General features: G+C 46.7%; 1 protein-coding gene across 9 annotated transcripts in view; it reads left to right on the plus strand.

Moving 5' to 3' along the window:
* Nucleotides 1-24,496, plus strand: part of LOC119969356 (phospholipid transfer protein) — a 268,237-nt gene that overhangs the window by 234,515 nt on the left and 9,226 nt on the right. For 8 of the 9 annotated variants that reach the window (XM_038802893.1, XM_038802891.1, XM_038802887.1 and 5 more), the window contains 3 exons: nt 7,070-7,112; nt 10,184-10,247; nt 14,748-14,824. In XM_038802893.1, coding sequence (XP_038658821.1) covers nt 7,070-7,112; nt 10,184-10,247; nt 14,748-14,824 — 184 coding nt within the window. Of the gene's footprint in view, nt 1-7,069; nt 7,113-10,183; nt 10,248-14,747; nt 14,825-16,078; nt 16,805-24,496 lie in introns of those variants that run through there. The other variant, XM_038802892.1, reaches the window with a different exon arrangement.

Raw genomic sequence — 24,496 nt, forward strand, 5'->3', positions numbered from 1 at the left:
TTCTGTATCCATCTTACCACCCCACCTCTGATTCTGTGTGACTTCACCTTCTGTATAGTCTCCCATGTGGCACCTTGTCAAAGGCTTTACTGAAGTCCATCCACCGCCTTCCCCTCATCAATCATCTTTGTCACCTCCTCAAAAAACATGATCAAGTTAGTAAGGCATGACCTCCCCTTCACAAAACCATGCTGTCTATCGCTGATGAGTCCATTTTTTCCAAATGAGTATAAATCCTACTACCAACGTGTGGCTCACCGGCCTATAGTTTCCAGGATTATCCCTGCTACATTAGCCATCCTCCAGTCCTCTGGGATCCCACCCAATGAGGATACAAAGATTTTTTTTTTTTATAAATGTTTTTTATTCCGTTTTCATGTTTTATATTGAACAAATTACAAATTGTTAGAGAGAGAGAAAAAACAAAAGAACACGCAAAAATTAACATATATATTTACAGGTAAGCATCTTCGTAATAATAATTGTGGCCTCCCCCCTTTAGCCAGCATACATATTTTACATTCCCCAATATGGCCGAGGCACATGTTTATTGGCATTTATTTACAGTTTGGTTTTGGGCCTTAGCTAGCCATCAAACCCCCATAACGAACCCGTAGCCCCCCCCCCCCCCCGGCTACCTTCCACCGATTCCCGTCAATTTTCCCCCTGATTCTTGGCCACCCGACTATTCTTCCTCTTGTACGTGGCCACAAACAGGTCCCGGAACAGTTGCATGAATGGCTCCCACGTTCTGTGGAAGCCGTCGTCCGACCCTCGGATGGCGAATTTGATTTTCTCCATTTGGAGAGATTCCGAGAGGTCGGACAGCCAGTCTGCAGCTCTGGGCGGTGCTGCTGACCGCCAGCCAAACAGGATTCTACGGCGGGCGATCAGGGAGGCAAAGGCAAGGGCGTCCGCCCTCCTCCCCAGGAATAGATCTGGCTGGTCTGAAACTCCGAAGACCTCCACTATCGGGCATGGCTCCACCCTCACCCCCACCACTTTGGACATAGCCTCGAAGAAGGCTGTCCAGTACTCCACAAGTCTGGGGCAAGACCAGAACATGTGGGCGTGGTTGGCCGGGCCTCTTTGGCACCGTTCACATCTGTCCTCCACCTCCGGGAAGAACCTACTCATATGGTTTCTTGTTAAGTGGGCTCGATGTACCACTTTTAGTTGCGTCAGGCTGAGCCTTGCGCATGTGGAGGTGGAGTTGACCCTATGCAGTGCTTCGCTCCAGAGTCCCCACCCTATCTCCATCCCCAGGTCGTCCTCCCATTTCCTTCTTGTTGCGTCCAATACGGTGTTGTCCCTTTATACCAGTCGGTCATGCATGTCGCTACAGTTCCCTTTCCCTAGGATACTTGCGTCCAGTAGGTCTGTCGTGGCAGTTGTGGGTACGTCCTTGTCTCCTTTCGTAGGAAGTTTTTGAGCTGCAGGTACCGTAGCTCGTTCCCCCCAGCTAGCCGAAATTTCTCTGTCAGTTCGTCCAGTGTTGCGATCCTATCGTCCGTGTATAGGTCCCTGACTGTCAGTGTCCCCCCGTCCTGCCTCCACCTTTTGAAGGTGGCGTCAGTCAGTGCTGGTTTGAACCTATGGTTGTTGCAGATGGGAGCCTTGTCCGACATCTTGTTCAGGCCAAATTGCTGCCGCAGTTGGTTCCAGGATTGGAGGGTGGCTGTCACCACTGGGCTGCTGGAGTGTTTTGTGGGTGGGGATGGGAGTGCTGCCGTGGCGAGGGCCCGGAGGGAGGTCCCCATGCAGGAGGCCTCTTCCGCACGCACCCACTCGGCTTCTGGCTCCTGGATCCATCCCCTTACTCGCTCGGCTGTTGCCGCCCAGTGGTAGAATTGTAGATTCGGGAGGGCTAGCCCCCCCCCCTGGATTTTGTTTTTTGTAGGACCTTCTTTGGGATCCTAGCATTTTTACCCCCCCATATGAACGCCATGATAAGTTTGTCCAGCGCTTTGAAGAAGGCCTTGGGGATGTAGATCGGAATGGATCTAAACAGGAAGAGGAACCTGGGCAATACGTTCATTTTGATCGTTTGGACTCTCCCCGCGAGGGACAGTGGGAGTGTGTTCCATCTTTGCAGGTCCTTTTTTACTTCCTCCGCCAGGCTGGTGAGGTTCCATTTGTGGATCCCTTTCCAGTCATGGGATATTTGGATCCCCAGGTAGCGGAATTTATGTCGGGCTTGTTTGAACGGCAGCCCCTTTAGTGCTGCCCCCCCCCCCCCCCCCCCCCCCCCCCCCTTGCTGGTGACTGGGAAGATCTCGCTTTTGCTCATATTGAGTTTGTAGCCCGAGAAGGCTCCAAACTCTTTCAGGAGCGCGATGATTCCGTCCATGCTGCTTTGTGGGTCCGAGATGTAGAGGAGCAGATCATCTGCATAGAGTGAGACTCTGCTCTCTGCCTCCCCTTCGGATCCCCCTCCAATTTTTTGCTGCCCTGAGCGCGATTGCTAGCGGTTCGATTGCTAGTGCGAACAGCAGCGGGGACAGTGGGCATCCTTGTCTGGTGCCCCTGTGCAGCTGGAAGTATTGGGAGTTGGTATTGTTGGTCCGTACACTCGCCATGGGGGCGTTGTATAGGAGCTTTACCCAAGCGGTGAACCCTGTTCCAAGCCCGAACCGCTCCAGTACCTCTATGAGGTATTTCCATTCGACTCTGTCGAAGGCCTTTTCTACGTCCAGGGAGACGATTACCTCTTGTGTTCTCTCCCCGGAGGGGGTCATTATCACGTTCAGCAGGCGCCTGATGTTCGAGGTGAGCTGTCTACCTTTGACGAAGCCCGTCTGGTCCTCTGTGACCACCTCAGGTACACAGTCTTCTAGCCTTTTGGCTAGGATTTTGGCCAGTATTTTGGCGTCTGCGTTCAGCAGAGATATGGGTCTGTGTGACCCATATTCCGTTGGGTCTTTGTCTTTCTTAGGCATCAGCGAGATTGAAGCCTGTGCTAACGTGGGATGAGGATACAAAGATAAAGAGAAAATGCTGGAAAATCTCAGCAGGTCTGGCAACATCTGCAAAGTTTTGACAAAGGGTCATCTGGACTTGAAACGTTAGCTCGTTTCTCTACCTACAGATGCTGCCAGACCTGCTGAGATTTTCCAGCATTTTCTCTTTGGTTTCAGATTCCAGCATCAGCAGTAATTTGCTTTTATGAGGATACAAAGATGTCAGTCAAGGCCCCAGCAATTTCCTCCCTTGCTTCCCTCAGTATTCTGGGGTAAATCCCATCTGGCACAGGAGATGTTTCAACCTTAATATCTTTTAAAGGACCCAATACCGTCTCCTTTTCGATGTCAACATGAGGTCAGGAAGTTCATCTCAGGATCAAATATGACACCCAGGTTGTGGACGGACTGGCTTAATCTCAGAATGTTGCCAGGGAGCGGGGTGGAGTTAATAGTTAGGGAATGGAGTTTGGAATGAAGGCCAAAAACAAATTTCTTCAGTCTTCCCAATGGTTAACTGGATGAAATTTCTGTTTATCCAGCATCGGATTTCAGCTAAGCAATCTGATAATCTAATAATGGAACATACCTCGCCATTCACCTGAGGAAGGAGCTGCGCTCCGAAAGCTCGTGTTTGAATCAAACCTGTTGGACTTTAACCTGGTGTTGTAAGACTTCTTACGATAATTTTGCAGCAGTGGGGGAGTGGAGAGAGGTGATGGTGAGGTAGAGCTGGATGTCAAGAGCGTATATGTGAAAACTGATCATAGAATCATAGAATTTACAGTGCAGAGGAGCCATTCAGCCCATCGAGTCTGCACCGGCCCTTGGAAAGAACACACCACTTAAGCCCACACCTCCACCCTATCCCCGTAACCCAGTAACCCCAGCTAACCTTTTTTGGAGACTAAGGGCAATTTAGCATGACCAATCCACCTAACCTGCACATCTTTGGACTGTGGGAGGAAACCGGAGCACCCGGAAGAAACCCACACACACACGAGGAGGATGTGCAGACTCCACACAGCCAGTGACACAAGCCAGGAATCGAACATGGGACCCTGGCTGTAAAGCAACAGTGCTAACCATTGTCCTACCATGCCGCTAAATGAACACACATTTACCCAATCCCTAATGAGTAATTTGCACAGTATATAAAGCCAAGTTATTGCATCATTAGAATAACATAACATCCCAGACTTACTAATATTTTTTACAAACTTTATAAACCTCTTCTTTTGATGCAATACAATCTTTAACTTCCCTTGTTAGCCATGGATAAACCACTTTTCCTGTTGGGTTTTTGTGCTTGACAAGAATGTATAGTTGTAAACCATGGGTGAGATTCTCTGGCTGCCCCGTGGTGTGTTTCTCAGAGGTGGCCCGCTGTTGGCCAGAAGCCGGGTCTTCTGGTCCCGTCACTGTCAATGGGATTTCCCATTGAATCCCCTCCATGTTTGCGGGACGCCCACAGCAGGGATGCGCTGCCAACGGGAGCAGACGATCCCACCAGCGTGAACAGCCGGAAGACCTTGGCCCTTTAAAAAAAAATGTTTTTAATGGATATCGACTTCGCTGGTTAGGCCAGCGTTTATTGCCCATCCCTAATTGCCTAACTGAGAAGATGGTGGTGAGCTGCTTCCTTGAGGTATAGGTACACCCACAGTGCTGTTAGGGAAGGAGTTCCAGGATTTTGGATTCATTCTTTAAATGCTAACCATTGTCCGTCTACTGACATACCTTTTTAATGAAGTTTATCAATCTACCACAATCAATTTTCCCCTTACATTTTTGTAGTTTCCTTTTGTTTAGATTTCAAAACTTTGTTTCAGATTAAACTACATTACGTTCTATCATATTATGGTCACTCATTCCTCAAAGCTTCTTTACAGGATGATTATTTATTAGCCCTTTCTCATTGCACATTTATCGATCTAAAATAGCCTGTTCTCTAGTTGGTTCCTCAATATACTGCTCCAGGAAACTATTATGTAAACATTTCAGGAAATGGGCCTTCACAGCATTAATGCTAATTTGGTTTAAGCAATTTATATGTAGATTGGGTTCCCCTTTCCCTTGTTGCATGCACCTCTATTTTCCTGATTGATAACATGCCCTACATGACCACTACAGTTTGGTGGCCAATAAACAACATCCACCAATTTTTGCTGCCCTTGCTCTTTCTTAGCTCACTCAATCTAATTCTACATCTTGATCTCCAATCTAAGATCCTTTCTCATTAATGTACTGATCTCATTCTTTATTAACAGCACCACCTCACCTCCTTTTCCCTTTTTCCTGTCTTTTCTAAATGTTGAATCCCCTTGAACATTAAATTGGTCACCGTGTAACCACGTCCGAGTAATGGCAATTAGAGCCTACCAACTTACTTCCATTGGCGTAGTTAATTCATGTTTCTTTTTGTGAATGCTGTTTGCATTCAAGAGTACTTAATTTTTGCCTTTCAACATTTTAAAATATTTTACACTGTTTGATATTGGCCTTTATTTCCATTGCTTTCCAATTTTGCTTATAACTTTTCTTCCTACCTTAATCAACTTTGATTCTCTTCTCTCTGATTCCCTCTCAGGGTCCCATCCCCTGCCCAACAGCACCAGCTAATCCCCCTGCAAAGATATTTGTCCCAGTCCTGCTAAGGTGTAATTCACCTCCCTGTACAGACCCCACCTGCCCCAGAACTGGTGCCAATGCCTCAGAAATCTAAAGCCCTCCCTTCTGCACCATCTCTCTAGCTATGCATTCATTTGCTGTGCCCTCCTATTTCTGTACTCACTAGCACGTGGCACTCAGAGTAATCCTTTGATTACGGCCTTTGAAGTCCTGCTTTTTGATCTCTTTTCTACTTTTCTAAAATCTGCTCGCAGGGCCACATCCCTCTTTCTACCTATGTCATTGATACCAACATGGAGCCCCTGGTTGTTCATCTGCCCCGAGAAGATTATCCTGCAATTACTCAGTGACATCTTTAACCCTGACACTAGGGACAACATACCATAAAGCAGCCTGGATCCTACTACCTTGTGGGAACATCCTGCTCCATGTGTCCAAAGATCTGGGCCGGGATTCTCCGAAATCCCAGCCAAGTGTTGATGCCGGCATAAACGACGGAGTGGTGCATGCCGGCGTCAATGGGCCTCCTGGCCCAGCGATTCAGCGGCCCTCGGGGCCAACATGGTGCCAGAATGCTGCGCGCTGCTCCGGTGCCAATACACGGCCCTACACTGCCGGCGCAGGTCCGCGCATGCGCACGACTGCTGTCTCCGCAGTGGTGTATGCGCGCGACGGCCATCTTCGAGCCGGCATCGCGCAATATGGCGGAGCCCTAAAGCAGGCCTGCGTGGAAGAAGGTAGGCCCATTCCAGATCGTGGGCGCCCGCCGATCGGTAGCCCCCGATCGTGGGCCTGGATGCCGTGGAGGCCCCCCACCCCGGAGTCTGTTCCCCCCGGGGCCCCACCAGGAAGGCCACCATGGCCGCGGGTCCGGGCTCCCACCGGGTGGTACCAGGTTGGAACCACACCGGTGGAACTCGGCGGGAATTCGGCCGGTCGACCGCGGAGAATCGTCGTGGGGACCTCGTTCAGCTGCGCCCGACCAGCACTGCGTCGACCGCGCGATTGCCATTGGCGACGATTCTCAGGTCGCCAGAAAATCACATCCCGGCGTCTGAGCGGTGAGGCGGGAATTTCTCGCAGCACCAGCGATTCTCCGACTCGGCGCAGGCTCGGAAAATCCCGGCCTTGCTGTTTGAGAATCAATCTGTTCAGTCACATGAAGACCCATGGCAGAAACTCATAACCCAGAGTAGATGTCATCCTTGAATTAAGAGACAACCAATGGCGGTGAGGATGAAATCTGGAGATGAATGCATTCAATATATGAAAACACTTTGGGAATTGCTCTTTATTCATTGGGAGTTGTGATTTCACACATCAAACAGATTGAAACTTAGTTGTTCAGGAAGCACCAGCTCTTAGGGAGCAGTGGAGTTTCAGACTGAGAGGCAGGAGTCTTAAAGCAGACTCTGCTCAGAGCTATTGCAAGCAGATTTATTGAAATAAATACTTTTTCTGATTTTCTTTCTGCACAGATTCAGAATGTATTCATCAAAGTCCACTTTGGAATCATTGGCGGTAAGTAAATATAGATGCAAATCTTTATCAAAAATTAGTGAACCTTCACGCAGTGCAGAACGAGGCCATTTGACCCATTAAGTCTGTACGAATCCTCTGAAAGAGCACCCTACCGAGGCCCACTGCCCTGCCCTATCCTCTTAACCCCACCTAATATGCACATATTTGGACAGTAAGGGGCAATTTATCACGGCCAAACCACCTAGCCTGCGCATGTTTGGACTGAGGGCAGCGCGATAGCACAGTGGTTAGCACTATTGCTTCACAGCACCAGGACCCGGGTTTGATTCCCAGCTTGGGTCACTGTCTATGCGGAGTCTGCACGATCTCCCTGTGTCTGCGTGGGTTTCCTCCGGGTGCTCCGGTTTCCTCCCACAGTCCAAAGACGTCCTTGTTAGGTGAATTGGACAATCGGAATTCTCCCTCGGTGTACCCGAACAGGCGACAAGGGGATTTTCACTGTAACTTCATTGCAGTGTTAATGTAAGCCTTCCTGTGACACTGATAAAGATTATTATTACTAAGGGTCAATTTAATGTGGCCAATCCACTAACTTGCACATCTTTAGACTGTGGGAGTAAACCGGAGCACCTGGAAGAAATGCACCGAGACATGGGGAGAATGTGCAAACTCCATACAGATGGTCACCCAAGGCTGGAATCGAACCTGGGTGCCTGGCGCTGTGAGCCAGCAGTGCTAACCACTGTGCCACCTATTACAGAATCCCCTGATTATTAACCCATTGAAATCTATGGAAATAACAGTCTGGCATTATATAAATGTTTCTCAGGATCATTTCAACCATCACATCCACAAGAGTAAAATCTAACGTTGTTGCGCAACATCTTTCACTTACATTAGAGAATACCTGAATGGACCAAATTGTCAGGTTTTGGACCACCGCAAAGTTCCTGCACTCTAAAGCTACATGATTCTCCCCACCTCGATGAAGATATAGAGCTATGGAGCTGGGAAAGTCCAGGTTTCAGCTGTAACAATTTCCTCTTTGACCTCGTCTCCATTGTTTTACAAACAGTGTTTGTACCACAGGAGATGGTGAGACCTTAAAGCCCCATGTGACAGGCCAGAAGAGAAGGAAATCTATCTCCAGGTTATCATTCAGCAAATGAAATTTATGCCTCAGCGCTAGAATTAGCTCATCTATATCTGTCACGTTGTGTCCATTGTTGAAATGGATAACACTTGTTGGAAATGTAAAGAATGAAAGAAGTTGATGATGCACATTTTTATAGCATCTTTTGCCTCCAAATATCGCAAGCACTTCACAGCTAATGAAGTACCTTTGAAGATTTGTGACTATTGTATGTAGGGAAATGCTACAGTTAATTTTGCAAATGACGAGCTCCCAAAAACAGCAATGTGATCATTCCCAGATAATCTCTACTGATGACATTAGTTGAGGGATAAGTAATGACCAAGAGATACCCTGCTCCTCTTCAAAATAATGACATGGGAGATTTTACATCACTTGAACTGGTAGAAGGGGCCAATGTTTAACTTCTCAACCAAAAGTTGGCACATCAGACTGTAGTACTGCACTGAAGTGTCATCCTAGATTTTGGGTTCAAGTCTCTCAAACCTTCTGACTCAAAAGCAAGAAAACTACCTACTTGATCCATGACTGACAGTGGTAGGTAAATATGGAAGTGATTATAGATTCTATGTTCTATGCATTGGTTGTCTGGGGCCATCACCTGGAATTACAGATGTACCAATGCAGCTATACATATGTGAGGTAGAGGGAGCCACAGAACAAAGAGAAAATCCAGGAAATAATTAACTTAAAACATCACGTTGAGCCAGTTTGAGAGCAGTAGGTCAAAAGACCCAAAAGCAAGCCCCATAGCTAAACCTAGAACCAAGGTCTATTGGTTACTGCTATAAACATGGCTGCCCAGCTGCAGGTACAGCAAGCAGTGTGAAAAGCTAATGGCATGCTGGCGTTCATAGCGAGGGGATTTGAGTATAGGAGCAGGGATGTCTTGTTGTAGTTATACAGGGCCTTGGTGAGGCCACACCTTGAGTATTGTATGCAGTTTTGGTCTCCTAGTTTGAGGAAGGACATTCTTGCTATTGAGGGTGTCCAGCAAAGGTTCAGCAGACTAATTCCCGGGATGGCAGACTGACGTATGAAGGAAGACTGGATCAACTGGGCTTGTACTCACTGGAGTTCAGAAGAATGAGAGGGAATCTCATGGAAAGATATAAAATCCTGATGGGACTGGACAGGCTAGATGCGGGAAGAAAGTTCCCAATGTTGGGGAAGTCCAGAACTAGAGGTCACAACCTAAGAATAATGGGTAAGCCATTCAGGATCAAAATGAAGAACTTCTTCTCTCAGAGAGTTGTGAACTTGTGGAATTCTCTGCCACAAAAAGCTGTTGAGGCCAGTTTGTTGGATATATTCAAAAGGGAGCTGGACGTGGCCCTTGATGCTAAAGGGATCAAGGGGTATAGAGAGAAAGTGGGATACTGAATTTAAATGATCAGCCATGATCATATTGAATGGTGGTGCATGCTCGAAGGGCCGAATGGCTTACTCCTGTACCTAGTTTCTATGTTAGTGGGTCTGTTGTTATTACCTTGTAAATAAAGGCACATTAATATTTTACATTACACTTATGTTAAAGCCTTGCTTTCAAATCCAGCAAGCTATCTTCAGCCTCAGCTCCCAATCACTCTGGTTCCTTTCGTGCCTGTACCCCAACCTATGTTGCTGATACAACAAGGTCAGATGCAAAACATTCTCTTGTTGGGAAAACCGGAGGAGAGACCAGCTTTTGAGGTGAGAATAGGGGTGAGAGGAGTTTTGCCCTCCCAGTCACTATATTTCAAAGGAAAGGCTCAAGTAGGTCAAAAGCAGGCTCAAGATAGGAAATGATAGGGTTGGCCCATGGCTCCAAGACGTGCCTTCCTTTTGTTAAAAATCAGTTGACAACCTTGATGATTCCTTGGATACCACAATATAGAGCAGCAGATGATAGTGGTGCCTTACCTAGACTTCTGATGTTATACCAGGTCTGATCTGATCATTTCCTCTATTCTTTCAGCTCATCCCTCTTCAAACTCCAGTGAAGGCTCTTCTGCAATTCACTGTCATGCCAATTATCAATGGTAAGTGTTGCACTCTGTGTTAGGCACCGTGTTTACACACTCGTCATGATGCAGGTTATCACTCGGTGTGCTACAGTTAACTGAAATATATTCAGCTAAAGCTGTTTGTTGCTACCTTACACACTTGACAGCTCTATCAGTTGGACAAGTTAGATGATGAAATGAAGGTCCATTACCGGTTATGCGGAAGAGGTAGTAGTATAGGACCCAGACAGACAGCTAATCCCTTTTTGAGCATCTTTCCATGCATGTTACACGTGTACGATGTCCAGAGAATAACCTGGAGAAGTACTGATTGGCAGTGAGCTTCCTGTGAATGTGGATAAACAGATAGGTTTCCCTTCACTGCTGTGTGACATGGTGACCTATACTGTTTCATCCGCTCCTGATAGCCAGGTACAATTCCCTAAGAGCAGCTAAGCGTCCAATTGCTTGATTGTTAACGCATGACCTGGACAGCAGAATATTCAACAACAGGGTCTTCAGAGCTGATTTCAACACTGAACTGGTCCAATAATCATCTGCGTATATACATGTTGCAGAGGCTCAATGTACAGTAATCGTAAACAGAAACTCTCTATGGTCAGGATATTTCAGATGATGGGGTATCCCATCCGTCATCCAAAGAATAGGCAGGGAGTACATCTCCCGACACTGCTTTGTGGCCATTTCACTCTCCAATGTGCATTAATTGGCTACAGGTGGGACTTCCACCTCCTCACTCAGGAGGACTCTCTGCTTTAGAGAGCTGCTTCTGCTATGAACAGAAGTGGATGTTTATGGAGGCCACAGAGTCTACAAGCTGGGAGTGCATGGAAAGGGAAATATTCAGGGTCTCGGGGCGGGGAGGGTAGGGAAGGTCTGGGGAGGGAGGAGGGTGGATAGTGGGGATTGAGGAGATATCAGGGTGGGGGCTGAAAGTGGTCCAGCGGTTGGAAGGGATTTCTGGAGGCACACCCTCCGCCCTCCACCTAAGTCTAATCATTATCAGGCTTCCCCACACCCGGGAAATTTTCCCACCAGCCTGAAAATTGAGGCTGGATGGGAAATGGCTCTTGTAGCCATCTGGGATGGCCACTTCCAACTAGGTACAGAGAAACTCGCAAAGCCTAACGGGTAAAATGGACAAGCCAAGACTCAGGCAGGCTCAAAGCCTGAAATGCATATTTGTCAGCAAGAAGTCCAGACGGTATTAAAACTCCGTCCAATTAGCATTTTAATGGGGCTGATCAGCATTTTACGGCCCATCTTCACCAAAACAAAGGGCTGGTACTCGAGCAACGGGGCAGTCCCAGACATTTTGGCACCACTCCCTGTTCAAGGGAAACGCAAACAACGAGGTCAGTGATCGCTTGGGACACCCCCAGCCATCCAAATCCCCGCCCATTTATTGGTTAGGAATCAAACGGAGTGATCAGGGATCACCCAATTAGTAGGGCCCAAACTGGAGGACCGCCCAAAAGGGTGGGAAAACCCCTAAGTATAAGAAGAAGAGTTCGCCATATGTTCGCTCTCTTTTGGTCCTGGTACCCCGGTCATGGCCATCTCCAAGTGCAGCAACACCAGAAGCAAGTTCAACACTCGCTACCAGACGGATGAGCCTAGCTGAGCAGCAGTTACTCCTCCGGACCCAAGGAGATCCAGAATCGAACAGCGGCCACTGTTTCTCTGGCCTAAGCCGGGTGCCCGAAGTTAAGTACAGGTTGTGTTAGCCAATAGGTGTAGTTAACGAGTAGTGTTTATGCTGCATGACTAATTGTGTGTAAATAAAGTACCCTTGACCTTGAACTAACTAACTGGTGTTTGGCTCTTTGATTGATAACCGGTTGAAACATGTGGTGGTATCACTTGATACCTGGCGACTGTAAGCATTTGGGCATAGATAAGAAAGAAGGGCAAATTCACTAATTGGAACAGAGCCACAGAAAGGACAGAGAAAAGAGTATAGAAAAGAAAAGACAACACCCTTAAGTGGTCAATAATTGGCTGTTTAAAGGTCTCAATTGAGGGCAAAGGCTGACTGCCTCCCTGAGGCCTCGCCTGCCCCAGTGTAAAATCACAGAGAGGGCAGGAACCCAGGAGGAGGCCCATTCATGTTATTTGATGCTCCACTCCAGCTAATTCAGCTGAATTGAGGCCTATCTGTTTGCTTTCCACTCTGAGGGACTCCTAGGGATACTGAGGCATTTTCAAAGAGCGTAGAGTAATATTGCCATTTTAGCATTGCACTCTATAGAGTAGAATCATAAAATGTTAGAACATGTTAAGAGGAAAAAGGAGGCCTATGTGAAGATGAGGCGTGAAGTTTCAGTTGGGGCGCTTGATAGTTACAGGGAAGCGAGGAAGGATCTAAAGAGAGAGCTAAGACGAGCAACGAGGGGACATGAGAAGTCTTTGGCAGGTAGGATCAAGGAAAACCCAAAAGCTTTCTATAGGTATGTCAGGAATAAAAGAATGACTAGGGTAAGAGTAGGGCCAGTCAAGGACAGTGGTGGGAAGTTGTGTGTGGAGGCTGAGGAGATAAGCGAGATACTAAATGAATACTTTTCGTCAGTATTCACTCAGGAAAAAGATAATGTTGTGGAGGAGAATGCTGAGACCCAGGCTATTAGAATAGATGGCACTGAGGTGCGTAGGGAAGAAGTGTTGGCAATTCTGGACAAGGTGAAAATAGATAAGTCCCCGGGGCCTGATGGGATTTATCCTAGGATTCTCTGGGAAGCCAGGGAAGAGATTGCTGAGCCTTTGGCTTTGATTTTTATGACATCATTGGCTACAGGAATAGTGCCAGAGGACTGGAGGATAGCAAATGTGGTCCCTTTGTTCAAGAAGGGGAGTAGAGATAACCCCGGTAACTATAGGCCGGTGAGCCTAACGTCTGTGGTGGGTAAAGGCTTGGAGAGGATTATAAAAGATACAATTTATAATCATCTAGATAGGAATAATATGATTAGGGATAGTCAGCATGGTTTTGTGAAGGGTAGGTCATGCCTCACAAACCTTATCGAGTTCTTTGAGAAGGTGACTGAACAGGTGAACGAGGGTAGAGCAGTTGATGTGGTGTATATGGATTTCAGTAAAGCGTTTGATAAGGGTCCCCACGGTCGGCTATTGCAGAAAATACGGAGGCTGGGGATTGAGGGTGATTTAGAGATGTGGATCAGAAATTGGCTAGTTGAAAGAAGACAGAGAGTGGTGGTTGATGGGAAATGTTCAGAATGGAGTTCAGTTACGAGTGGCGTACCACAAGGATCTGTCCTGGGGCCGTTGCTGTTTGTCATTTTTATAAATGACCTAGAGGAGGGCGCAGAAGGATGGGTGAGTAAATTTGCAGACGACACTAAAGTCGGTGGAGTTGTAGACAGTGCGGAAGGATGTTGCAGGTTACAGAGGGACATAGATAAGCTGCAGAGCTGGGCTGAGAGGTGGCAAATGGAGTTCAATGTGGAGAAGTGTGAGGTGATTCACTTTGGAAAGAATAACAGGAATGAGGAATATTTGGCTAATGGTAAAATTCTTGGTAGTGTGGATGAGCAGAGGGATCTCGGTGTCCATGTACATAGATCCCTGAAAGTTGCCACCCAGGTTGATAGGGTTGTGAAGAAGTACTATGGTGTGATGGCCTTTATTGGTAGAGGGATTGAGTTCCGGAGCCATGAGGTCATGTTGCAGTTGTACAAACTCTAGTACGGCCGCATTTGGAGTATTGCGTACAGTTCTGGTCGCCTCATTATAGGAAGGACGTGGAAGCTTTGGAACGGGTGCAGAGGAGATTTACCAGGATGTTGCCTGGTATGGAGGGAAAATCTTATGAGGAAAGGCTGATGGACTTGAGGTTGTTTTCGTTAGAGAGAAGAAGGTTAAGAGGTGACCTAATAGAGGCATACAAAATGATCAGAGGGTTAGATAGGGTGGACAGCGAGAGCCTTCTCCCGCGGATGGAGGTGGCTAGCACGAGGGGACATAGCCTTAAATTGAGGGGTAATAGATATAGGACAGAGGTCAGAGGTGGGTTTTTTATTCAAAGAGTGGTGAGGCCGTGGAATGCCCTACCTGCAACAGTAGTGAACTCACCAACATTGAGGGCATTTAAAAGTTTATTGGATAAGCATAAGGATGATAAGGGCATAGTGTAGGTTAGATGGCCTTTAGTTTTTTCCATGTCGGTGCAACATCGAGGGCCGAAGGGCCTGTACTGCGCTGTATCGTTCTATGTTCTATGGAAGCAGACCATTTGGCCCATTATGTCGGGGCCACCTCTCTGAGAAAACAACTTAACTAAGTTCCCCTGCCCTTTTCTCATATCCCTGCTAACCTTTTGTCTGCAGATAATTATGAATTCCACATTTGAAAGCCAAGATTTGATTCCAATCCATCAGAACAGATGGCTTGTTGTGTTCCGTACATAACGGAAGGAACATGTAAATAGTGTTAAAGTTGCAAACTCGCCCTCTAACACCAGATTTACTATCAGTCCCTTTTTATTCTTTCTCTGTTTAGAACGGACTCTGGAAGGAGTACAGATTCCACTCCCTGAAGGAATTGATTTCATCAATGAGACTATGAAAAACCACATGGTGGGTAATGTTGTAACACACTGCACCTCCTTTGCTAATTATTTACATTAATCTGTTACCAAGTTGGTAAAGTCTGATATGGAACAGTTGAACAATTCCATCAAGTTAGACCCAAAACAACATGCTCTCGATTACACTGTATACACCACCATACAATATATCATCCATGTCGTGCTTCATACATGTTACCATATGTTAGCCCATGTAGTGCTTCATGCATGTAACTTTAAAGTATATAAATCCTATACAATGTAAAGGTCATGCCAGTGTGCAGATGCATACTCCCTCATATGCGGAAGGAAACACAATTGATCCACTACACATTCAGCTTGTAATATTGTAAGTTTGTTTCCCATCTCACTGTAACCTTGATGCGACCATCAATTCACTGAGAGACACGAGTTGGAGTAAACTGTGGCTTTAATTGGCTTACAACTGAGCCTGCCTGCGACTGCACGATACTGAGGGCGGTCTCGCAGGACCGCAGCACTTATACTCCCTAAAGGGGGAGGAGCCTAGGGCGGAGACCTCTACATGCACCTCATCACCCCCTGTGGGCAGAGCCGCACAGTGGCTCACTGATGGGGCCCACAGGGACAACAGTAAGGTACAGTGTGAATTACTAGTTACACATTCACCACAAACCTCACATACAACTCTTCCTCTGAGTGTAACTGTGGAAGGAAGGATGTGATTCCAGGAATCCCCTCTCTCATAACTAAAGAGAAAAACCCCTCGAAGTCTCAATGTTCCAGAATTGTCCGTTTACTGGATATTCCAATGCATTTAACACCAGGACCCCATTTTTGAATAAACTTTGCACCTATAAATCGGGGTTAGGCATGGGTGGGGAGCCTACACGTGTGTGGCGTATGGACATGGAGTCTGAGGGGTTACTTATGTGGAGGGACCGTAGACATACAGGAGTCGACCAGGGACACGGATGAATATTGGGGGAAGATTTGGAGGGGGGGAGGCCATAAGCTGAGTTGGAAAAGCACTGTCCTCACATTTCAGCTGCTGTGTTTTGAGACCCAAGAAAGCTGATTGCCCAGCATTCAGTTTAAAACAGTGCTTACGTGAAAGGCACACAACCTTATTAAAATTAAATCACCAACTGGCCTCATAACCCACCCCACCACTTACCTCCATTAACATCCAAACTGGGTGGGCTGGAGTTGGTTTTTGATTTTAAAACATTTTTTTGACCTTCCTAAATTTGATATGGAGGCTAATGTTCTTTGTAATTCACAGGGTTTTCTGTCAGTTGGAGCAGATTTACATTTTTACAAAGGCCTGAGGGAGGTTATTTATATGAATATGCAGCCACTCTCCCCAGACAACGCAACTGTCAGCAACTAGGAATCACGCTGTGAACAATGGAAGCTTCCACACAAAGCCTCAAGATGCTCAGCAGTATTATTACTCCATCACTATTCTTGAATTTTATTAACCTAATACTGCTTATTTAGATCTGTTCACTTTGTCTTAATATGTCTTGGGGATAATTGTCCCTTGCCCTGGACAGAGTGTAGAGTTTAAACCATTGTTGCACACTAGAGGAGTAATTGGTTGTGCTAGTGTAAACAATTGATCATTTATTGTTATTATTTTCTAGCGGAGTTCTGTACTCGTAAATTGATGGGTTGTTGTCACTTAACACTGTACTTGCCCGCTAAAATCCTAACACTGAACCATCAGCTAAAATCCTAACATTGAACCATCAGCTAAAATCCTAACACTGAACCATCAGCTAAAATCCTAACACTGAACCATCAGCTAAAATCCTAACACTGAACCATCAGCTAAAATCCTAACATTGAACCATCAGCTAAAATTCTAACACTGAACCATCAGCTAAAATTCTAACACTGAATCATCAGCTTAAGCCAACCTCAAAACTCACTCCAGATACAGTACACAAAGTTTGTGTGCAGGTGACAGTGTACATTACATCATAATATAAAGATTGTTTCAGTATCAGGGTGAGGTAGGTCAAACATTGGGTTACAGCTCATTGAGCATGGAATCACAACTTTATGTGACTTCTGTAACTCTATATCAAATCAAGTGCAATAAGATTTACATCCAAAGAGTCGACAGGAACACTCAATCGGTAGGTGTTACAGGAGACCCACTCTTAGTGTCTCTTATGTCCATTATCACCTTCAGTCTGCCTGTTCATGTTGGATACTGGATAGTTCAGACAATTAGAAACAAGTCCACCAATGCATTAGAATAATGGACTTCCAAACTCACGAGGTGTGTCTGATTAATGGAACTTGTTCCCATTCTGTGGGCCTGAATCTGTCCTACTGTTGGTGAAGACACAATTCTATTGGGAGCTTGCCTCCTTCATCTGCGCCTGCAATCTCTCAAACAAGTCAGCTGCCTCCACAATAATCAATCTCTTTCTTTCAGAATACAACCTTGCGATGATGATTTGAACGTGGTGATAACTGTGTTAAATATCACCTGGTGTGGAGCTTAGTTACAAATGTGGCACCTGAAATTCTGCAGAGAATCCCAGTCTTGGGCGGCACAGTGGTTAGCACTGATGCCTCATGGTGACGAGGACCCGGAATCGGTCCTGGCCCCAGGTCACTGTCCCTGTGGCGTTCACACATTCTCCCAGTGTCTGCATGGGTCTCACCCCACAAAAATGTGCACGGTAGGTAGATTGGTCACGCTAAATATCCCCTTAATTGGAAAAAAAAATTGGGTACTCTAAATTTATTAACAAAAAGAGAATCCCAGTAGGGTAGTATGGTGGTTAGCATAAATGCTTCACAGCTCCAGGGTCCCAGGTTCGATTCCCGGCTGGGTCACTGTCTGTGTGGAGTCTGCACGTCCTCCCCCTGTGTGCGTGGGTTTCCTCCGGGTGCTCCGGTTTCCTCCCACAGTCCAAAGATGTGCGGGTTAGGTGGATTGGCCATACTAAATTGCCCGTAGTGTCCTAATAAAAGTAAGGTTAAGGGGGGGTTGTTGGGTTACGGGTATAGGGTGGATACGTGGGTTTGAGTAGGGTGATCATGGCTCGGCACAACATTGAGGGCCGAAGGGCCTGTTCTGTGCTGTACTCTTCTATGTTCTATGTACCCTGTCAGAACTCCAGGAATAGGAGAAAACCCCTCTCCTGCTTAATTGCAGAGCCATACTTAACCAACACTTGGGCGGAACGGTGGCACAGTGGTTAGCATTGCCGCCTCACAGCACCAGGGACTTGAGTTCAATTACTGCCTTGGGTGACTGTCTGTTTGGAGTTTGCACCTTCTCCCCATGTCTGTTTTTTGGTTTCCTCCAGGTGCTCTGGTCCAAAGATGTGCAGTTTAGGTGCATTGGCCATGCTAAATTGCCCCTTAGTGTCCAAAAGATTAGGTGGGGGTGCTGGGTTACGGGAATAGGGTGGGGCCTGACCCAGGGTGGAGTTCTCTTTCAGCGGGTCAGTGCAGACACGATGGGCTGAATGGCCTCCTTCTGTACTGTAGGAATTCTGATTCTATATACACTTTCCCTTAGTCAGAAGAGGCTATAAGTAACCAGAACTTTGTTCAGATGAAATGTCCCCCTTGATAATTATTTCTCCCTTTTTATTTTGACATCATTGTTCTGTCACTTTGCACTTGTCAAAGTGAAGGATGTCAGATTTTGGGCTCCAGGTGTCAACATTAAATATCTCCACACAATCCTGGCCTTTGTACACCAGCCGTTAACTCAGTGTCAGTTCCATTTCTCACACCAGCCATCATCTGTATCAACTTTGTGTTAGCTTAAGCACCAAACGCAGTGGCTGACCCTGCTCAAAGTCATTTTTAGGACATAGCAGCCAGAATACAGCAGAGGTTTTCATCGAACTTGGGTCCCAAAGACCAAAAGCCATTCGAAACCCACTTCAACCCTTACCTGACCAGGAGTGGCATGTGATGGTGTCAGACTGGCTGAGTTATATATTCTATGTAATGGGTATGTATAGGTAGAATAGTCCACATTGTTTATTTTTAGAAATATTTTAGTGAGGCATTTATAATTTTAACACTTTTCAACAACAACATGCAACAGGGACAGAACCCACAACAAATCAGCCATCATCCCCCCCGAACACAAACCCCAAACGACATGGCCTATAAAAACACACCACCGGCCCTCCTGCCATTGGTTTTCCTACCCTTGAATGTCACTTATTTGCCCCCCCCCTCCCCCCCCCCACCCTGCTGACAGTCTAATTTTTCTTGAAGAAGTTGATGAACGGCTGCCACCTCTGAGCGAACCCCTCAAGGTGAATTTCATTTTCTCAAGCCTGAGAAATTCCGCCATGTCACTAACCCATACCCCCGACTTCAGAGACTCCGAGTCCCTCCATCCATCCCAGTAAGATCCGTTTCCAGGCCACCAGGGAAGCAAATGCCTAAATATCTGACTCTCCTTCCCCCCCCCCCCCCCCCCCCCCCCCCACCCCCAGGCTCCCGGGTCTTCCAACACTCCAAAGATCACCACCTCTGAACTCTGAGAGTCACTCTCCCTTGCAGGACCTCAGACATGACGTCCGCAAATCCCTGCCAAAAGCCCCTCAGCCTCGGACACGCCCAGAACATGTGCACATGATTTGCAGGACTTCCCCCACATCACCCCACCTCCTCAAGGAACTTGCTCATCCGGGCCACAGTTATATGAGCCCTGTGGACCACCTTGAATTGGATCAGGCTGAGCCTGGCACATGACAAGGACGCGTTAACTCTCTGCAGGGCCTCCTCCCATAACCCAGCCTCCAACACTCCGCCCCCCCCCCCCCCCCCAACTCTTCTTCCCATTTCTCTTCACCTCCCCTATTGGGTCTCCCTCCCACTCCATCAGCTCCTTATAGATCTCCGAGAACTTCGCCTTCCTAACTCCTGTTCTCAACATCATCGTATCCTGCAACTCCCTTTCTGGGAGGCATGGAAAGCTCGACGGAGCAGCTGGTGAGCTTCTTGAATGAGAAGTTCTCCCAGCAACAAAGGGAGAGTCTGGAGGACCTGGCCCAGGCAGTGGACTCGATCAAGGTGGTGGTTGACTGCATGGAGACGAGACTGGCAGCCCAGGGTCAGGCAGAAGTTGGAGGTGTTGGCAGGGGAGCACGATGAGCAGTTCGCCTCGATGATAGCGGGGATGCGACTGATGCAGGACTAGCAAAAGTGGATGCAGGAGAGAGTGGAGGACTTGGAGAAGCAGTCAGATGGGGAGCTACCAAATGTGCGACCACTCACTCCATGGCCGCCACCGGAACCCAATAGTCCTGATCCTTAATAGTGCTGGTACCACACCAATAGATAATCCTGTAATGTTTCTGGAAAAGGTATTCCAAATACTGGTTGGATAGAAAGCCATTTTAAGTGTATTCGGTATTGTAATAATCCATAAGGTGTTTGTGTGTGTTAATTGCACATAATGGCATAACCTGCTCCTGAATATTCGTATATTTCTCCTCATGACCAACTGTATTTCATACTGTTTAATAAAGATAATGGCAATGTCACTCTCCGCCTCACTTGGTGAGTATCAGGACCAGTTTAAAAATTAAGGAATTCAGCAATCCACTCTGTTCATTTCAAGAGGGGTTGAATACAAGAGCAGGGATGTACTGTTGAGGCCGTATTATGCTCTGATATGTTCCCATTTGGAGTATTGCGAATAGTTTAGAGCCCCGTATCTAAGGAAGGATGTGCTGGTCTTAGAGGTGGTTCAGAGGAGGTTCACAAGAATAATTCCGGGAATGAAGGAACTGTCATATGAGGAACGATTGAGGACTCTAGGTCTGTACTCATTGGAATTTAGAAGGATGAGGAGGGATCTCATTGAAACTTACAGAATACTGAGAGGCCCAGATAGAATGGACAAGGAGAAGATGTTTCACCAGTAGGAGAGATTAGAAACTGAGGACATGGCCTCAGACTGAGGGAGGATCCTTTAAAACTGAGATGAGGAAGTTTTTCAGCCAGCGGGTGGTGAATCTGTGGAACTCTGCCGTAGAGGGCTGTGGAGGCCAAGTATAGATAGGTTCTTGATTAATAATTGGATCGGGGTTATGGGATGGTGAGCAGACTTGGGCGTAATTCTACCCCTATATCTTATGGTCTTCAGAATGTGTGTGGATACTGGGCAAATGTTTATATTATTCAATAATTTAATATGGGCCTGTGAAAGTATGGCTGAGTGGAATAGGTCGCTGAACTGGTAAACCACAACCCTAGAGCAATGCATTGGGGTCCTTGGCTTGAATCCCACCACCACAGATGATAACATCACCCTGTAGCGGGCAGGCCTGGATGAGCTGAAAAAGTGACTTGAGCATAAAAGTTGAAACTGAGAAAGGAGGATGCTACCTTTCAGATGAGACATTAAACCGAGGCTCCATCTGCCCGCTCAGGGGATTATAAAGATCCCATACATTTTTCCTCCACCTTGGTATCAGGGTGGACAATTTGGCTATTCTGAGCACTCTCGGAATGCCAGGAAGATTATGGTGCAGAGCTGTGTTTATTGGCTATAAACGAGGCCTTCGAAACCAGAGTGAGCTCGCTGCTCTCCTGCAGATTGAGGGTGTTTATTACCGTGATGAATTTTTATCTGGGCAAGAGATATGGCAATCCCGTTGTGGCCACACTGAGGACACAGCTTTGTACAGAGACACTCAGCAATAGGTAAAGTTCAACAGGAATAAACTGTCAAATATCTCTGAGTGAGGCTGCAACTACCTCTGTAAAATCAACAAACTCATTTGTAAACAACTCATTACATCAATAATGTCTAATGTCTTCAATGCAATCAAGTTTGAACAGCTGTGTAGGTGAATTGGTGGGACTCTATGGCTGTTCTAACTGTAATTGATTACTGACTGTCACTATTATACCGTCATTGTTGATAGCTGTCCCTCGATTTGGGGATGATGTCTCTCTGGGTCATGCGTTTCTACCACAGGTCTTTGTGTGACTGAACAAGCTGATTCTCAACAACCCACAGAGTTTTAGGCACATGGAGGGGCAGGACATTGCACGAGGTAGTGGGATCCGAATTGTCAAATTTTCTGCTTTTTCTTTCCTTCTCTGCCGAAACTCCGCCCAACAATTAAGATGTTGTGACTCAAAGCGTGAGGCAACTTGATGGACAAGTTGTCGCCATTAGTAGCAAATTCCCCCGAGTCGTGGGGGAACTTTGGAATGTCCTTGAAGTGTTTCCTTGTCTCCCCTGGAATGGCTGGCTGTCTGAGAGTTGAGAAAACAGGACCTATGGCCATTTTTGACCATTTGGACATGGTGTCCAGTCTATTGACATTGACTTGAAGCCATCTGGGATGGCCACTTTCAACTAAGTACGGAGAAACTTGCAAAGCCTAGTGGGTAAAATGGACAAGCCAAGACTCAGACAGGCTCAGAGCCTGAAATGTATATTTCTCAGCAAGAAGTCCAGACGGTATCGAAACTCCGTCCAATTAGCATTTTAATGGGGCCAATTAGCATTTGATGACCCATCTTCACCAAAACAAAGGACTGGTACTCGAGCAACCGGGACAGTCCCAAACATTTCGGCGCCACTCCCTGTTCAAGGGAAACGCAAAAAACAGGGACAGTGACCGCTTGGGACACGGCCAGCCATCCAGATCCCTGCCCACTTATTGGCTAAGGCATCGAACGGAGTGATCAGGGATCACCCAATTAGTAAGGCCCAAATCAAAGGATTGTCCAAAAGAGCCCAAAAACCCTCCCGAGCATAAGAACAAAGAACAAAGAAAATTACAGCACAGGAACAGGCCCTTCAGCCCTCCCAGCCTGCACCGATCCAGATCCTTTATCTAAACCTGTTGCCTATTTTCCAAGGATCTACTTCCCTCTGTTCCCCGCCTATTCATATATCTGTCTAGATGCACCTTAAATGATGCTATCATGCCCGCCTCTACCACCTCCTCTGGCAAAGCGTTCCAGGCACCCACCACCCTCTGCGTAAAATACTTCCCACGCACATCTCCCTTAAACTTTCCCCCTCTCGCCTTGAAATCGTGACCCCTTGTAATTGACACCCCCACTCTTGGAAAAAGCTTGTTGCTATCCATCTTGTCCATACCTCTCATAATTTTGTAGACCTCAATCAGGTCCCCCCTCAACCTCCGTCTTTCCAACGAAAACAATCCTAATCTACTCAACCTTTCTTCATAGCTAGCACCCTCCATACCAGGCAACATCCTGGTGAACCTCCTCTGCACCCTCTTTAAAGCATCCACATCCTTCTGGTAATGTGGCGACCAGAATTGCACGCAGTATTCCAAATGTGGCCCAACCAAAGTCCGATACAACTGTAACATGACCTGCCGAATCTTGTACTCAATACCCCGTCTGATGAAGGCAAGCATGCTGTATGTCTTCTTGACCACTCTATCGACCTGCATTGCCACCTTCAGGGTACAATGGACCTGAACTCCCAGATCTCTCTGTACATCAATTTTCCCCAAGACCCTTCCATTGACCGTATAGTCCGCTCTTGAATTTGATCTTCCAAAATGCATCACCTCGCATTTGCCTGGATTGAACTCCATCTGCCATTTCTCTGCCCAACTCTCCAATATATCTATATTTTGTTGTATTCTCTGACAGTCCTCCTCGCTATCTGCAACTGCAACTCCCATGTACTGAATGATCTGTTGAGCTGCTTGCAGAAAAATACTTTTCACTGTACCTCGGTACACGTGACAATAAACAAATCCAATCCAATCCAATCCAACTCCACCAATCTTAGTATCATCTGCAAACTTGCTAATCAGACCACCTATACCTTCGTCCAGATCATTTATGTATATTACAAACAACAGTGGTCCGAAGAGGTATAACTGTGGAACACCATTAGTTGCCTTTCTCCATTTTGAGACACTCCCTTCCATCACTACTCTCTGTCTCCTGTTGCCCAACCAGTTCATTATCCATCTAGCTAGTACACCCTGAAACCCATGCGGCTTCACTTTTTCCATCAACCTGCCATGGGAAACTTTGTCAAACGCCTTACTGAAGTCCATGTACATGAAATCTACAGCCCTTCCCTCATCAATTAACTTTGTCACTTCCTCAAAGAATTCTATTAGGTTTGTAAGACATGACCTTCCCTGCACAAAACCATGCTGCCTATCACTAATAAGTCTATTTTCTTCCAAATGTGAATAGATCCTATCCCTCCGTATCTTCTCCAACAGTTTGCCTGCCACTGACGTCAAGCTCACAGGTCTATAATTCCCTGAATTATCCCTGCAACCCTTCTTAAACAAAGGGACAACATTAGCAATTCTCCAGTCCTCCGGGACCTCACCCGTGCTCAAAGATGCTGCAAAGATATCAGTAAGAAGTCTTACAACACCAGGTTAAAGTCCAACAGGTTTGTTTCAAACACGAGCTTTCGGAGCACGGCTCCTTCTTCAGGATTCACCTGAAGAAGGAGCCGTGCTCCGAAAGCTCGTGTTTGAAACAAACCTGTTGGACTTTAACCTGGTGTTGTAAGACTTCTTACTGTGCTCACCCCAGTCCAACGCCGGCATCTCCACATCATGGCAAAGATATCTGTTAAGGCTCCAGCTATTTCGTCCCTCGCTTCCCTCAGTAACCTGGGATAGATCACATCCGGACCTGGGGACCTGTCCATCTTAATGCCTTTTAGAAT

Source organism: Scyliorhinus canicula, chromosome 7, assembly GCF_902713615.1.
Source record: "Scyliorhinus canicula chromosome 7, sScyCan1.1, whole genome shotgun sequence".
NCBI classification, from domain to species: domain Eukaryota; kingdom Metazoa; phylum Chordata; class Chondrichthyes; order Carcharhiniformes; family Scyliorhinidae; genus Scyliorhinus; species Scyliorhinus canicula.